We start from the raw sequence: 15,154 nt of genomic DNA, 5'->3' as shown, positions 1-15,154 counted from the left end.
ATCCTTTGCCATAATTATCTATTATTCTGCTCATAAATTTCCCCTACTCTTTCTTGTGTCTCCATATCCTTTATATAAGGTAACCAGAACCATATGCAATGTTCTAAGTGTGCTCTGAAAAAGGTTAAAAAGTTTTAGCAAAACTTGCGTACTTTTCAATTCTATTCCTCCATAAGGAAATCCTGTGGCTCGTTTTTGCTCTTTTTTTTATTATAGCCTTGTGCTGCTCCTTCCTAACATTGTGCCAGATTCAGCTATGTTCGTATCCACCACAGTGCTAGATTTTCTTGCACTTGCTGTCGAGAAGCATTTGATTTAGAAAACCTTGAAGGGAAAAATGATAATTCTGTCTCACAGAAATAATGAAAGTAACTAACTGAGGTAATGGGATGAAGAGGATGGTGGGGAGGGGTTGGAGCAAGACGGAATAAACACGAGATAAAGACTGAAAGAAACATAGACACAATTCTATTATACTTTTTTTACTGTGTTTCCAAAGGACATGTAGATTTTGTAGTAGTTGCAGTGTAGATTTACTAAAATATTACTGGGGCTAAAAGGGTTAAATTACAAAAACAGATTGCAGAGTGTAGTTTACTTTCCCTCGCTTATAGAGGATTAAGGGATGATCTAATTTATTTAAGATGATTAAGGTATTTGAGAGAGTAAAAGAACTGCTCACGATAGTTGGAAGGCTTGAAGGGGATAGAAACTTAAAATCAGTTAGGATGTTCAGTAATTTCAGGATGTGTATCTTTCATATAAAAATGGGTAAATTGAGATCAATGTTTTTCAAAAAAGTTGTTGGGGGTTAGATTATTGCTCAAAATTGGAAAGTGTGACAGTTTGATTCTTGTTAGGTAAGTGATTGTGAACCAAGTCAACTAAAAAGAGTCAAGATTTAGATTAGCAGGAAACAAATGGGGGAAATGGAACTGGTGGGTTCCTCCAACACAAGACATACACCCAATGGGCCAAATTACTTCCTTCCATGTAAGGAAATACAAAATTACATTTTACATAATAGGGCGGCACGGTGGCGCAGTGGTAGAGTTGATACCTTGCAGTGTTGGAGACCTGGGTTCGATCCTGACTACGGGCGCTGTCTGTACGGAGTTTGTACGTTCTCCCCGTGGGTTTTCTCCGAGATCTTTGGTTTCCCCCTACACTCCAAAGATGTACAGGTTTGTAGGTTAATTGGCTTGGTATAAGTGTAAATTGTCCCCAGTGTGTGTAGGATAGTCCTGTGCAGGGATCGCTGATCAGTGTGTCGAAAGGCCTGTTTCCGCACTGTATCTCTAAACAAAAAACTAAAAAACACAAAATATTACATTGGGAGAACTACTTGCTGATGTTGGTATAGACAGGTTTAAAAACAATACATGGTGACATTTCCTTTTGTTGCAAACTCAATTTTAAGAGCTACATCCTCATAGAAAGACCTAAATTAATATGGATTGGCAACGCCACCAATTCCTCACTGACCATTAACAAAGGGAGCACCTCATGGCTGTGTGCTCATTTCCCTCCTCTGCTCTCTCCATACCCATGACTGTGTAGCCAGACACAGCTCCATTACCATCTTAAAATTCAATGAATAATATCACTGTCATTGGACGAATAATGGGTGACAGGAGTCAAAGTACAGGAAAGAGATTGATGCTCAGGTTGAGTGGTGCCAAAACGACAATTGTGCTCTCAATGTCAGTAAGACCAAGGAGCTAGTTGTCATGCACCCATCTTCATTGGTGGACCGGATCTGGAGTCAACATCTTCAAGTTCCAAGGCATATACCTCAATGAGGATCTATCATAGGCCCAGCACATTAATGCATGTTGGCATGTCACCAAATACTTTATCTAACCTCCACAGATCGACTGTGAAGAGCATACTGACGGGTTGCATCACAGCCTAGTTTCGTAATTCGAACATTCAGGATAGGTGGTGGTTCCAGAGTCATGTGCAGTGCCCAGTGGATCATAGTTAGCAACTTTTCTTCCACTCCCCAAAATGAAGGAAGCTACAGGAAGTACTGTCTCAAGATAGCTAATATCACCAAAGACCCACACCGTCCTGGCCACACTCTGGTCTCGCAGCTACCAATGGGATAGTGGTACACACACCCAAGAACCAACTTCAAGAATCGTTTCTTCCATTCAACTGTGAGGCTCTTGAACTACATTGCACACCTATCATGGACTTTGCACTTAGGCTGTTTGGTACTTTTGTTTTTGGACCATTTTTGTCTAGTTTACCTAGAATTTTTGCATATTTATTTGTTGTGTTGTTATTGTGCCTGTAAAGCTGCAGCAAGTATGAATTTCATTGTTTTGTTCCTGGTGCACATGACATTGAATCACTCTTGACTCACTTTAAAGCTGCCTTTTTAATTGAAATTTATATAGCTGATTCATTTGTCCTGGGGCCCAAACTGTGTTGTGGGCAGGATCAGTTTGAGCGCACACTTTTAATCAGATATACATTTTAAATCATATAACCTGATATGCAATCAATATACTCCTAAATTTCCAATCTTTTGCACTGATTCGGGTAATTTTCCCGAATGGCACTATGACATTTCAAAGCAATATTTAATCAGTCTTCTAATTAACACCTTTCATCCGTTGAGCTGATCTGGCTGCATATAATCATTGATAAATATTGACATCACTGACTACTTCACAGCTTGCAAGCAGCCAGGTTTACACAATCATTAGAATCAATTAAAGCCACTAATTCATGCTGAATCATTGCCCATTCAGCCTTCAAATGTTGATTCTAAATTGGGTACAGCTCAGTTCTGGGATTTTCCAAGGCAATATTCAGAAGTAACCTAAACTATTACTTAATTGATTAGGTAATAATAACCTAAATTACAATTGATTGTTATTTCTGAATATCAGGGATACCTACATCATGATAATTGAATGATAAGCCTTTTGCAAAATGATTTTATTATACGTTAATTAATAAATTAGACGTTTATAGGCAATGTTGACACAAAATAAGCAATTTCTCAAGTTTTTCCTTACTAAAAGAACAAAATTTCAATTTTCTGAAGCATGTAAAAGTCACACTACAGTTGTTTCAATAACTGTAAGAAACAGTTTGAAAGAAAGTCAGTCCTTTTCAACATGTAGGAACAGTTGAATTTAAGATCAAAATATGGATTGTGGATTACAGAGGAATCACAGGGAACAAAAGGAAGATGGTAGAGGCCAGCATCACATCCAAAGCTGGGCCGAGAGGTCCTCTTTTATTAATATTTCAGTCATTTCAATGGGGATATTTGCAACTAGGATCTGGGCGATCTTGTTAGTAGTGTTTGCTGCATCTGCTTCTTTCTTTCCTTAACATAATGAGCCAACCCGCAAACATATTCCCCACCAGCACCTCCACTTGTGTATTGTTTCTGTTTCAGGCCCATTCCCCTTTTCGATCCATGCCCCGCACTTTGATTCCCACCATCCATCTTTCCTTCCTGATCCCATTGTTCTTCGGATGTGAGATTACATCTCCCAAAAAACAATCCTTTAGTCCTCACAAATGCAGTCTCATTTTTAATCTCCCTTCCCTCTTTGAAGTTGTGAAACCCATTGTAATCCTCCTGAATCCAGGCCGAACTCCTCATCTGAACCAGTGGATATCACTCCATAGATTATCTGATCGTTACGACAGATGATTGCAGCAATTTCTATGAAACAATGGATAACTTTTAGAAAATACTTCATTTGCTCTAAAAAGCTTTACCACAATATACAAACCTTTTGTTTTATTTAGTCGTATACATAAGCCACCCTCAACCAACCCATCTCCTGTCCCAATCTCTCTCTCTCTCTCATCAGATACTTTTTTATAACCTTGCATATCATCCACTCCATATATACTTAAGTAGCTTTTGACAAATTTAAATTGATGACAGTCCTGTGAATTTTCTTTGAATATTTTGTTAAAGAACAACATAAATATAGATTCCTACTGCAAAACTATTGCTGTTAAGGAGACAACTATGGTTGTTAAGGCCAAAAGAACCACAAAATTTCACTGAACTTATCTTCTGGGTTATGTAGAACAGATCGGCACGAGTTGGTCCATGTACAGTCGCTGTCCCTGCTGCTTTGTCATGGCAGATACTGTTAAAGCACAGGGTCTTATATTTGTCTGAAACAAGTTGTTAGTGGATGCACACTCACATCTTCATTCAAAAATAATGACGTCATGCATGCAGTCCCATAATTTTTTTAAGTTTAATATCATACGGACCTTTAAACAGTACATTCTGAGGAGTTATTTTTTACAGTTGCAAATATCTGTTGAGACTTCAGGTGCACATCAAACTGAAGATCACACTCAAGTGTTAAAACAAGTGCTTAAAAGTCTGAAGATGGTTCTGACCTGAAATGTTGTCTGTGTAATCCTCAACAGATACTGCCTGACCCAATGAGTTGCACCAGCACTTTGTTTTCTTTACTAAAACTCAGCTGTGAGAAGGTATGATGCATTCCTGCAGCTAGCCTTTAAAATCAGACATAATGTGGCGTTTTTTTCCCCTACAAAAATAATTTAATGTTGCTGCTCCCATTTTAAGATTTTCTCCACCCCATTTTTAGATTTTCAGTCCCTTTTCCAGGTGTGTTCCAGCTTGTCTCTTGTCACTTCCTCTTGGCAGGCGAAACCCCATCATTAGTTTAAAGAAAATCCAGTTCACTTCTTGTAACACGTGTTTACAGAGGTGTGATCAAGATTATCACTTTGTTTCTGGAAGGACTTTATTGAAATGTTGTCACCACGTGGAGAGGGTTCTGGAGACGGGCTCAATGTATGGAAGGAAAACGTTTAGAATGTAACATACAGCTCCCTTATGTTGAGGTTAAAGCATTGCTATGTGAAGACATAGGACTGAATTGTCTACTCTTCCAGCAGTTTGTCCTGTTTTATGTCTTCCTATTCCCCAAGAGGACTCTCCCTCAGCTGCATACAGACATACTTTCACTGGCTTGGGCAAAAAGACAGCAAGAACAACAATTCCAGTCTCTGTTGATTTATTAAACCAACTGCCCTGGAACTTAGCGAAGCATACGCTATGACTTGAGCGACAGCCAAAAGTAATAATCAAGCAATTTACATACAACCCTTGCACAAAACCGTAAAATAGCATAACACACTGACAAACACGATCAGTTCACGACTTGCAAACAGTAATAGTGGCCTCAATTCAACAAAGCACACCGATTCATCTCAATCCATTATTGTTCTGCATATCAGTGGAGATGTATGCTCACCCTTTTCATAAGATTGCACTGCAGGGCTACAAAGAAGGAATTAGACTGCTAGATGTATGCCGTTTGCTCAAAAGTTTCCTTTTATGTCGCAGGTTTCCTGTGAGTTATCTCCAGTTGCAGTCATCTGCAATTCATCCAATATAGCAGTCAAGGGCCTGTCCCGCCCGCTTGGGCGATTTATCAGCGGACTGCCGGCGACTGTCAAGTTCGTGGCACTCGCTGAAAAACCGGGAACAGAAACGGCGATTGTCAGAATGGAACACACGCGCACACGCAAACACATCGCCAAGGCGGGGGCCAGGGAAAGCGGGGGAGTGTTGTCTGAAATTCACATAGTGCAAAGCCAAGGTGATAGACACACACCGCGATGAACAGGAAGGTTAAGACAGCTAGCACAGTGTACAGCAAGTCCTTTAAAAGAGGGGGGGGGGGGGGGGGGGGGGGGTGGAGGAGAGAAGGAGTGGAGACACTTTTCAGAAGCCAGACAACTTTTAATAAGCCAGAGATACACAGATATGAAGTTCGGCGGACATTTAACATTACCGGTCGGTTCTCCTTGGTTCTGAAAACTTGTGCTTACGTTTCTTTCCCCCCAATGAGCCAATGAAAATGTCCGGTCAGCAAAGGAGATTAACTAAAACCACCTACGTCTAGCTCGACTACCTATAACTACATGGCGACCCCACTACAACTGCACCTACGACTACAAAAGTATCGAATTTCTCCATGGCGACCAATTTATGGTCGCAGAAAAACTTCTAACATGTTGAAAAATTTGTGGTGACTAGTTCCCAGAATGGGAGAACTCCTCGCGACCATGAAGGAGACTCACCAGTGAACATGTAGCAACTATGTGGCGAGCGCAGTCGCCTGCACTCGCCCAAAAAGTCACCTAAGTGGGACAGGCCCTTAAGGCACTTGGCAGCTTGCCACATCACAATTCCGTTAAATAGTTACAGTCAAGCCACACAAATGATTATCTTCAACAAGAACGTAAACACTTAGCATTACTTTTGCTAGGTCCCAAGCTATCCTGTAGAGTTCCTTGAAATGATTTGGTGACTAGAGCAGCTTCCAGTCTGTGTAGTGTGTGATTCACATTTAATTCTGGAAACTCTTTTCACTGGCCACAAAGGGAAATTAGTTTCATTCTTGCTATCACTATTCAAATGATGTTTCAACTCCTTAGAACCTCTGGTAAATCCATACTTTAAGGTTTTACATCATGCTGAAATCAGAAGATGCAGGTCTCGCCCAATAAATCATCCGTCGTTTTTATTGTTGAGAATGGAAAACCATAATCACTGAGGTTACCAGGTTTTAAAATAAAATCTAATTATTCTTTGACAGATTGGTCTTTAAAACAATGAATATGACACAACATTATCTGATTTAAAGAATATAGCTGTTTGGTCCCTGGGCGCTTCCAAGCATAACGGTATAAGACAGACAGCCAGCTATAGGAATTCCAGCAGAAGTGCAAGCTACACAATCCCACAAGTTTTTTTTACACCACCAAACTAAATCAAGGTCTATATCAGCTTTATTTCCACTCCCTTTTTAATTTCAGCAAGTTCACAGGTTATAGGAGTAGAATTAGCCCATTCGGCCAAACGAGTCTACTTCACCATTCAATCATGGCTGATCTCTGCCACCTAATCCCATTTTCCACCTTCTCCCCACAACCCCTGACACCCATTCTAATCAAGAATTTATCTATCTCTGCCTTAAAAATATCCAACTTGGCCTCCACAGCCCTCTGGCAATGAGTTCCACTGATTAACTACGCTCTGACTAAAGAAGTTCCTCCTCACATTGTTAAAAGAGTGTCCTTTAATTCTGAGGCTATGACCTCTGGCCCTGAACTCTCCCACCAGTGGAAACATCCTTTCAACATCAACTCTATCTATGTCTTTCATTATTCTGTAAGTTTAAATGAGGTCCCCCCTCAACCTTCTAAACTCCAGTGAGTAAAGGCCCAGTGCTGTCAAACGCTCATCATATGCTAACCCACTCATTCCTGGAATCATTCTTGTAAACCTCCTCTGGACCCTCTCCAGAGCCAGTACATCCTTCCTCAGATATGGGACCCAAATTTACGCACTGTACTCCAAATGAGGCCTGACCAGTGCCTTATAGAGCCTCAGTGCCACAAAACCCATCTTCACTCCCACACATACACTTTGAATCAGCATTCTAGCCACCCGAGGGTGGAAATTTTAAAAGAGTCATAATGCTGAGTGAAGAAAGGTCTCATCTTAATGCTAAATGACTACTCTGAGATCTTGTTCTCCATTGATATTGCCTAATAGTATAGTGTTTTTATTTTTTTTGCTATTTCCTCTCTTCATCCAGCCATATCCCTCATTCCCATAGCTACTCTATTCTTTCCTCCTTTAAAATGCTAAATGACTGTTTTCTTATTCTGACATCTAGTGTCCATATTGTGCCATCTTTATTAATATTATCTCCTGTAGTGATGCACATTGAAGAGTATATGGCTGGGTACACTGCGGAAAAAACAACAAAAAGCCATATGATCAGTTGAGAAAAAACAAAGCTAATGTTTCCAGTTATTGGTTTTTCATTAGACTTTTCTCTGCAGATGCTAGCTGACCTCCTGAGTATTTCTCTTTTGTAAAACAAGAAACAAAATGTAAATGTTCTATCATAAATGGAAATCAAAAATCCACATAGGGTAAAATTAATCAGTCAGAAAAGCAAAAAAAAAAGAAGCAGAAATTGCTCAACTGGTCAGGTAACATCTGAGGGAAGAGAAGCAGAGTGAACATTTCAGGACTAAAGCACTTCATGTGGTCTTTGACGTGCTGCGTGTTTCCAGCAGATGTTTTTTAAGCTCTCTATGTTATTTTTAATTAACAAAGAAAATTAATCAGGATGTACTTTGTGACTATACAAATTGCAGTAGAAGTACAGAATTCAGAAATTATCTTAACATTAGCTTCAAAACATTAATACTGCTAACAATTTTGAAACTGAGCGCAGTACAAAATCGAGAGGTTGAAAAATTCAGCACTTGTTAATTAACACTCTTCAAATCATTACCATCCAGGTCCTCTATTAAAGACTAATTCGATTTAGAACAATGGACCACATCAGGTTGGCTTTAAACAAATTGCCAAATTAAACAAATCCCTTCACCTGCACATGAACCATGTCCTATTCCCTGTATATCTATGCGCCTAATCTAAAAGCCTTTTTATACCCGCTTCCAATTCCATCCCTAGCACCACGTTCAGACACCTAGCACTTACCGTGTAAAAAACATGCACATTTCCTTTAAAGGCTCTCTCTACCCCCACTCTTCCCTCTTCCTCCCATTCCCGACATCATCTAGTGTATGATATTTCTAACCTGGGGAAAACAGATTCTGACTCTCTCTCAGAATTTTATAAAATTGCCTTAGCCTCCAGCCCTCCAGAGTCGACCATCCAAGTTTGTCCAATCCTTCCTTACAGCCAATATCCTCCCATCCTGGTATCCTAGTCTTCTGCACCCTCTCCATAGCCACCACATTCTTCCTGTAACCAGGTGCCGCAAGACCCAATGTGCAACCTAGCTAAAGTTTTATAAAGCTGCAACACAAGTTCTTGACATCCTCGATGCCTCAACCTTCTTTACCACTCGATTTACTTGTGTTGCTACTTTCAAGAGCTGTGGATTTGGATCCCAAGATTCCTCTCTACATCAGTGCTCTTGATCCTTCTATTACCTGCATACTTTCCTTTTACATTTGATCTCCCAAAGTGCAACAGCTCACAAAATAAAATCCATCTGCTACTTCACCACCCATATCTATAACTGATCTATATCCTGCTGATGGTCTTCTTCACCTACATTAACTCCACTCATTTTTGTGTTCCCTTAAATTCACTAACAACCCATCTACATTTTCATCCAAGACATATACATCACAGAATACCGAGGCCTCCAGCCAGAATAACGCCCTGCCACCACTACCCTCTGTCTTCTATGGGTAAGCCAGCCAATTCTAAATACAAATTGCTGAATCACCATGAATTTCATGCATCTTTATCTTCTGGATAATCCATTCGTTTCCAAATACAAGCAAATTGTATCCCTTAGAGTCGTCCCCTCTCAAAAACAAAATAAAATTCACGACTCAAATTAACAAAACTCTTCAATGACAAAGTGCTTTGAAATTAGTCTTCCAAATCAGAAAAGATACTACAGAAGCAAAAGATGAATCCCGGAGTAAACAGAAAACAGGGTCTGAAGGGAAATATCTGTGAGTGAAAACATCCACATTTCATTTCACATCTCAAATTATACAAAATAAATAAAATAAATACATGCTCTCTGGGATCTAGCCATATCCACTCCATGCTCGAGGCTGCATTTTATGTTTTATTTTTATTTCCTCTGCTTTCTTCTTTGTGCAATTCCAAATGGTTCAAAGCAGACTGCAACTCTCGGAATCACCCTTAGGATAATTTCAGAACCTGGGTGATTTTCACCAAATACCAACAGTGAGCATCTTCAAAATGGGATTACAGAAAAGCTCCAATAGATTTGTAGTTTTGACTTCAGAAGGAACTTGGTATCAGATGTATGCAAAATAAAACATTAAAAACTCTCATCTGCAAGAATGAAAAACCTTGCATCAAATCTTAAAATGCATGACTTAAACAGATGTGCTGATTTTTTTTTACCCAATGAAAAAATATATTATGAATACATATTTGTACTCAAGATACCAAGGAATGAGCATAAACCTTCCTGAATCTAAAATAACCGTTTAGGTATCTGCTTTGTGTCTGCAATTCGGTTGTCTGTAAAAAGTTAAACATCATGGTCCATTGTATATTTTCAGGTAACTTGCATCTCATGGTAACATCTGGATAACAATTTGGTAACAATTACCTAAGTTTAAACTAAAATAATGGTCCTGATCTACTTACATTAGGGAGACTGATTGTGAAGCAAGTTCTGAAGAATTTTATAAACTTTTCAATATTGCTTGGTGTAGTTTCAAGTGTAGCAGCAGCTTGTGGTACCTCATCTAACACTTAGAAGTTCGTATATCAAAACTAATTGCAAGCAAAGTCTGCAGAAATGCACTTCACCGCATGTCTTGCCAAATGGCAAGCAGCTGTAGGACCCTGGAATCTGGTTGATTTTGCTCCTCTTTGTCTAATGAGGCATCTTGTTGATCTTCCACTGAGATTCACCAACTCAGCAACATTTTAAATTGAGTCTGTTACCTTCTGGTTTGCATCATGTGCACCAGTTCTGTATTTACAATATTAGGACTCTCAGTTACTGGAATAACCATAACAAGAAAACAAAGCTCAAGACTGGCATTGCAATGGAGACAACTAATTATAGTTAGAGTCCGTGAACAGATGATAAATAGAGAGCAGGGGCGGGGGGAAGCAGTGAAAATGTTGATTCATTGGTCAGTCAGTAACACTTTCAGTTATTTACATACATTAATTGTGTCACCACACATCTTAAAGCTACTTTCTAAAAAATAAGAAACTCTTTTAAACAGTTTTGGGATATGCACATTAATACCATTTGTGAAAGGTGATTTTGTGCCATCACAGAGCACACACCAATTTTCCCCCTGTAAAACTGTAAGTTGCAGACGCCACTTATTGATTAGTTCTGTGTTAATGTACGCATGATACACAATTGGTTTTTTTAAGTGTCCTGTGAGCAGTATCTCCAAACTGCCTTTTATAAATTCTGAACATTCACAAACAGCAGAACCAACCAAGTCTATGGATCAAATGCAGGGTTTATGTGATTTTCAACGACTGCTCATTAAATAACATATCTTGATCAGTGTTTTTAATTACAACATGCGATTTCCTACAATCTGGCAATGTAATTTTTCCAAAGAAAATATCAGCAGTTACAGTGGTTACAGACCAGTGGCTGTACAACTTTGGTAGAGGTCAACATTCTTTAATTTTGTAATGTGAATGGGGCCAATAGAGTTGTAACAATAAGTTGTTTGAAAGGATTTCAATTACTAACAACTCATTCGGAAGACCTAACATTGCTTATAGTCTTTAAAACAAAATTAGAATTAAGATGCAGCTTTTTCTTTTTGCGAACTCTCTGCATCAAATAAGCAGCCATACATATTTTAATACAATACTCTGACTACAGCATGATCATTGACATAACTGTGCTTTAAAACAGATATTTGTAGAATTGGAAACCATTCTGGACTCACAGACCTTAATCTATTAATTTTAAGATTACATTTTGTAAATTTAAACAATGCCCAAAGCCGTGTAAAATATTGAAACAAAACAACCCATATTATAACTGCTGTAATGCTTAGTTTAAATAAGGCAAATCTGTTACTTGAAAGGATTTTGGATTTACTTATTTCTCCCAAGTTTCCTGCAAATTAAAACCAGTTCCCACAAACTGCAAATATTCTGCCAATTTATTTCTTATTCCCTGAATGAAGACAATTCCATATATATCTGACCATTATTCTATTTGGGTCTTAAACATGGTTACGTTTCCATTCAGTTTTAATTCATGCTTTTTGATTGTTAAGCATTTTCAAACTCTGACCAAACACAGTGGACACAAACAAATAAAACTCATACCAGTAAAGAGGTATCACTTAATATTTCAGTAACAAATCTGGGTCTTGCATGACACATCATGTCATAATCTTCAAACTTTTCCATGTGAATTTCCTATCTATTCATATCAATAGTTTATTGTTTAAGCTACAATAACAAAGCTCATCAAGAGTTCTGACTAGACTTATGCAAATAAAAGACAGTTGCATTTAAAACCTGTAATAGGAATGCTTGTCCCATTCCCCTCCCCCACCCCTTCACCCTTAACCCCTTCCCATTTTCATTCCAATGAGGAGCAGCTCATTTCCATCAGAGACAAATGTCGGTAGGACTGATGACCATCCAGTTTATGTGGCATATTTCTTGGTCCACTGTCTTGCTATTCTGTCATGTTCAGCCCTGTTAGTCATATACTGTGTGGCTATGCTCCCAACCAAAGGATCCGCTGCAATGAAACACAAGATACTGATTAGTAAGTACTTTGCTTTGGGATAGACCATGCATTATAGCATTCAAATGTCTCATTCCCCTTCTCCCACATTCCATCCATAAAGCAGCATAATCAGATAATCCCGCATAAGTGACTAAATTATCATAATCGATTTTATTCCAATGGGAATATTTGCCAGTGGACAATTAACCTGGAGCAATCCTGGGTTTTTCTCCTTTTCCAGTGGATTGTGAAGGCAACAGCAGCTTTCCAAGCGTAAATGATTGATTTACATCATCAGCTAAATATGATATATATGATAATAAGCAGCGACTATTCCCACCATTGCTTCTTTGTAGAATGTAATCAATTCATCAGGCACGACCTTCAGACTATAGAGATATAGTCCCTTCGGCCCACCGAGTCTGCACAGACCAGTGATCACCCCACACACTAGTACTATCCCACACCAGGGACCATTTACAATTTTACCAAAGCCAATTAACTTACAAACCTGTTTGGCTTTGGGATGTGGGAGGAAATCAGAACACCCAGAGCAAACCCACACGGACACAGGGAGAACATTACTAACTCCATACAGACAGCATCCGTTGTCTGGTTTGAACCCAGGTCTCTGGTGCTGCAAGGCAGCAACTCTACCACTACGCCATTGTGTTGACCTACCCTACTGAAATCCAGGCAGATTTATTCCGATCAACTGAAACTTCTCTGGAGCTGAACACCTTCATCCCAAATAGCAGGGTCTGGTAATTTCCCCAAGAAAAAAAGTTCAAATTCCAAGGAATGCCACCCATGTTGGAATCATAATGAGATGCAGCTTGAAAACAGCCATCAAGTCCACCAACCACCAATTTATGCTAATCCTACACCAATTCTACTGTTTAGTTACCTTACATTCACTCCAACTCCCTTCATATTTTATTACTCACTTACCTAAAATTGACAGGGTCCTATTAACCTGCCAATCCACATCTTTGAAGTACAAAAATAAACCAGAGCACCCAAAGGAAATCTATGAGGTCACAGCGAGAGCATGTACAGACAGCACCCAAAGTCAGGATTGAACCCTTGTCCTGGGCATGTTAGGCATTGGCTCTACTATCTCTGCCACTGTTGTGGAGAAGTGTGATTTGATCAATTTTGCAATACATATGCAACAGTGTCTGTAATGAGGAAAATGTTGAAGCAACCAAAACCACCATATTTTAATTTTCTTATTTTAAGGAAAATCTTGATCCTGCCAGTCTGTCATTCTCTGCTGCCTTTCATCATTGACATGCCAAAATCAGCATGGACAAAGTAGCAATTCAATATTTTCTTGGATTGTCTGGCATATGATTCTCTTCCACCACTATTAATACTGATAGTGGGTAATTCAACGTTTCCATGGTTTTACTTCCACTTTCAACTTCGTCATCCTAGCCAACTTCCCATTCCAAATATAAATTATGAAATAAAATGGTTGTTTTTGGAAACGCATTAGGATTTCTTATTTTATCCCTCCCTGGATTTTGTATTTCTCCAATTTGCTAAGATCAGAGGTTAATTTTGGTTTACCACCTGACATCAGGAAGGAGAGTCTGAAAATAGTGACCTCCAGGTTCAGGAACCACTACTTCCCAACAACCATCAGGCTTCTGAGCACTACAAACACCAGCTAAACTTCAAACTATGAAATGTCTTGGTTGCACGAGGGACTTTGGGCTTTTGTTTTGTTTGCCATTAACATTTTTTTTTAATGTAACATTTTTTTGTTTGTTTTATTATGCTAACTATTGAGTACTACGTTTAAAGACCTGTTATGCTGATGCATGTAAGAATTTTATTGATCCATTTCAGCACATTTGAAATATTACTCGATTATTATCTTGACTTTGTTTTTTCCCCCATTTTAATTACATGTTTTTGTGTCATGCCAACATCATTAACCAAATATGCCCTTAGTCCTTAAAAGGACCATGTTGTCTACAAACTAGTTGATGCCATAAAGGCACAATAATCAGATGGCTTGTGACAGGCCATTTAACATTCTGTTCTTCGGCCAACTGCTGGGAAATAAATTAACATTAAAGTCCCAAGGCATTGTGCCTGGCTAAACAAAATGTGGACAAATAATGTATTGGGTTGCACGCTCTTGGGACCAGGGTCTTGCTCATAAGAGACAAGGGTAGATTGTGAGCTAGAATTCACAATTGCAGAGAGGGTGCAGGCAGGGGCGTGGTGAAGGGGCAATCAAAGCAGGTGGGTAGAAGTTAGAGTTTGGTGGATGGTGAGGGAGATGGTAATCAGTAATTGGAAGTTGTGGGGCAACTTGAGAGTGGAATGGGAGAGGGGTAGAAGAAGAGCCTGTTTTAAAGGGAATCCATGCTATTCTGGTTCACAGCATGGGCCTTCAACGTGCGCATGCAGTGGCTGACACAAAATAGAGGTACTACATAATTTCTAGCCCAATATGGTCCCGAATTGAATTAGTCGCTTTCTCACTCTCTTTTGTGGTTTCAGCAGTTTTGCTCAGTTTAACCACAGAATGAACGTCTTATATCATCACATGGAAGCCAACATGCTCAAATCTTGATTCTGTTAGTGTTCTGTATTTCTCTCTTTTAAGCACAGACATTTTTCTGATCACTGGAAAGTGAAGTTTGCGCTGTTATTTTAATGAATTCTGGCTAATTACCAAGAACTTAATCTAATGTTACCCGCTTCCCTTTTGGTTCTGGCACATATGTTGCAGAACAGTTCTGTATACGTGCCAGAAACTGGAATAACACGCAAACCTACATACAAGTAAAAAAATCACCCTTCATGACAATGATCCCCTTACT

At 39.1% G+C, this 15,154-nt stretch overlaps 1 protein-coding gene across 4 annotated transcripts in view; it reads right to left on the bottom strand.

Moving 5' to 3' along the window:
* Positions 1-7,625: 7,625 nt before the first annotated feature.
* LOC116989430 (ubiquitin-conjugating enzyme E2 E1-like) overlaps positions 7,626-15,154 on the bottom strand; it is an 88,237-nt gene continuing 80,708 nt past the window's right edge. For all 4 annotated transcript variants that reach the window (XM_033046808.1, XM_033046818.1, XM_033046825.1 and 1 more), the window contains exon 6: positions 7,626-12,323. In XM_033046808.1, the coding sequence (XP_032902699.1) occupies positions 12,226-12,323 (98 nt within the window). In that variant the 3' untranslated portion in view covers positions 7,626-12,225. The remainder of the gene's footprint in view (positions 12,324-15,154) is intronic.

Source organism: Amblyraja radiata, chromosome 2 (genome assembly GCF_010909765.2).
Source record: "Amblyraja radiata isolate CabotCenter1 chromosome 2, sAmbRad1.1.pri, whole genome shotgun sequence".
In the NCBI taxonomy this organism is placed as follows: domain Eukaryota; kingdom Metazoa; phylum Chordata; class Chondrichthyes; order Rajiformes; family Rajidae; genus Amblyraja; species Amblyraja radiata.
Note: the sequence above shows the minus strand (reverse complement) of the source record. Positions and strands in the feature narration are given on the sequence as shown.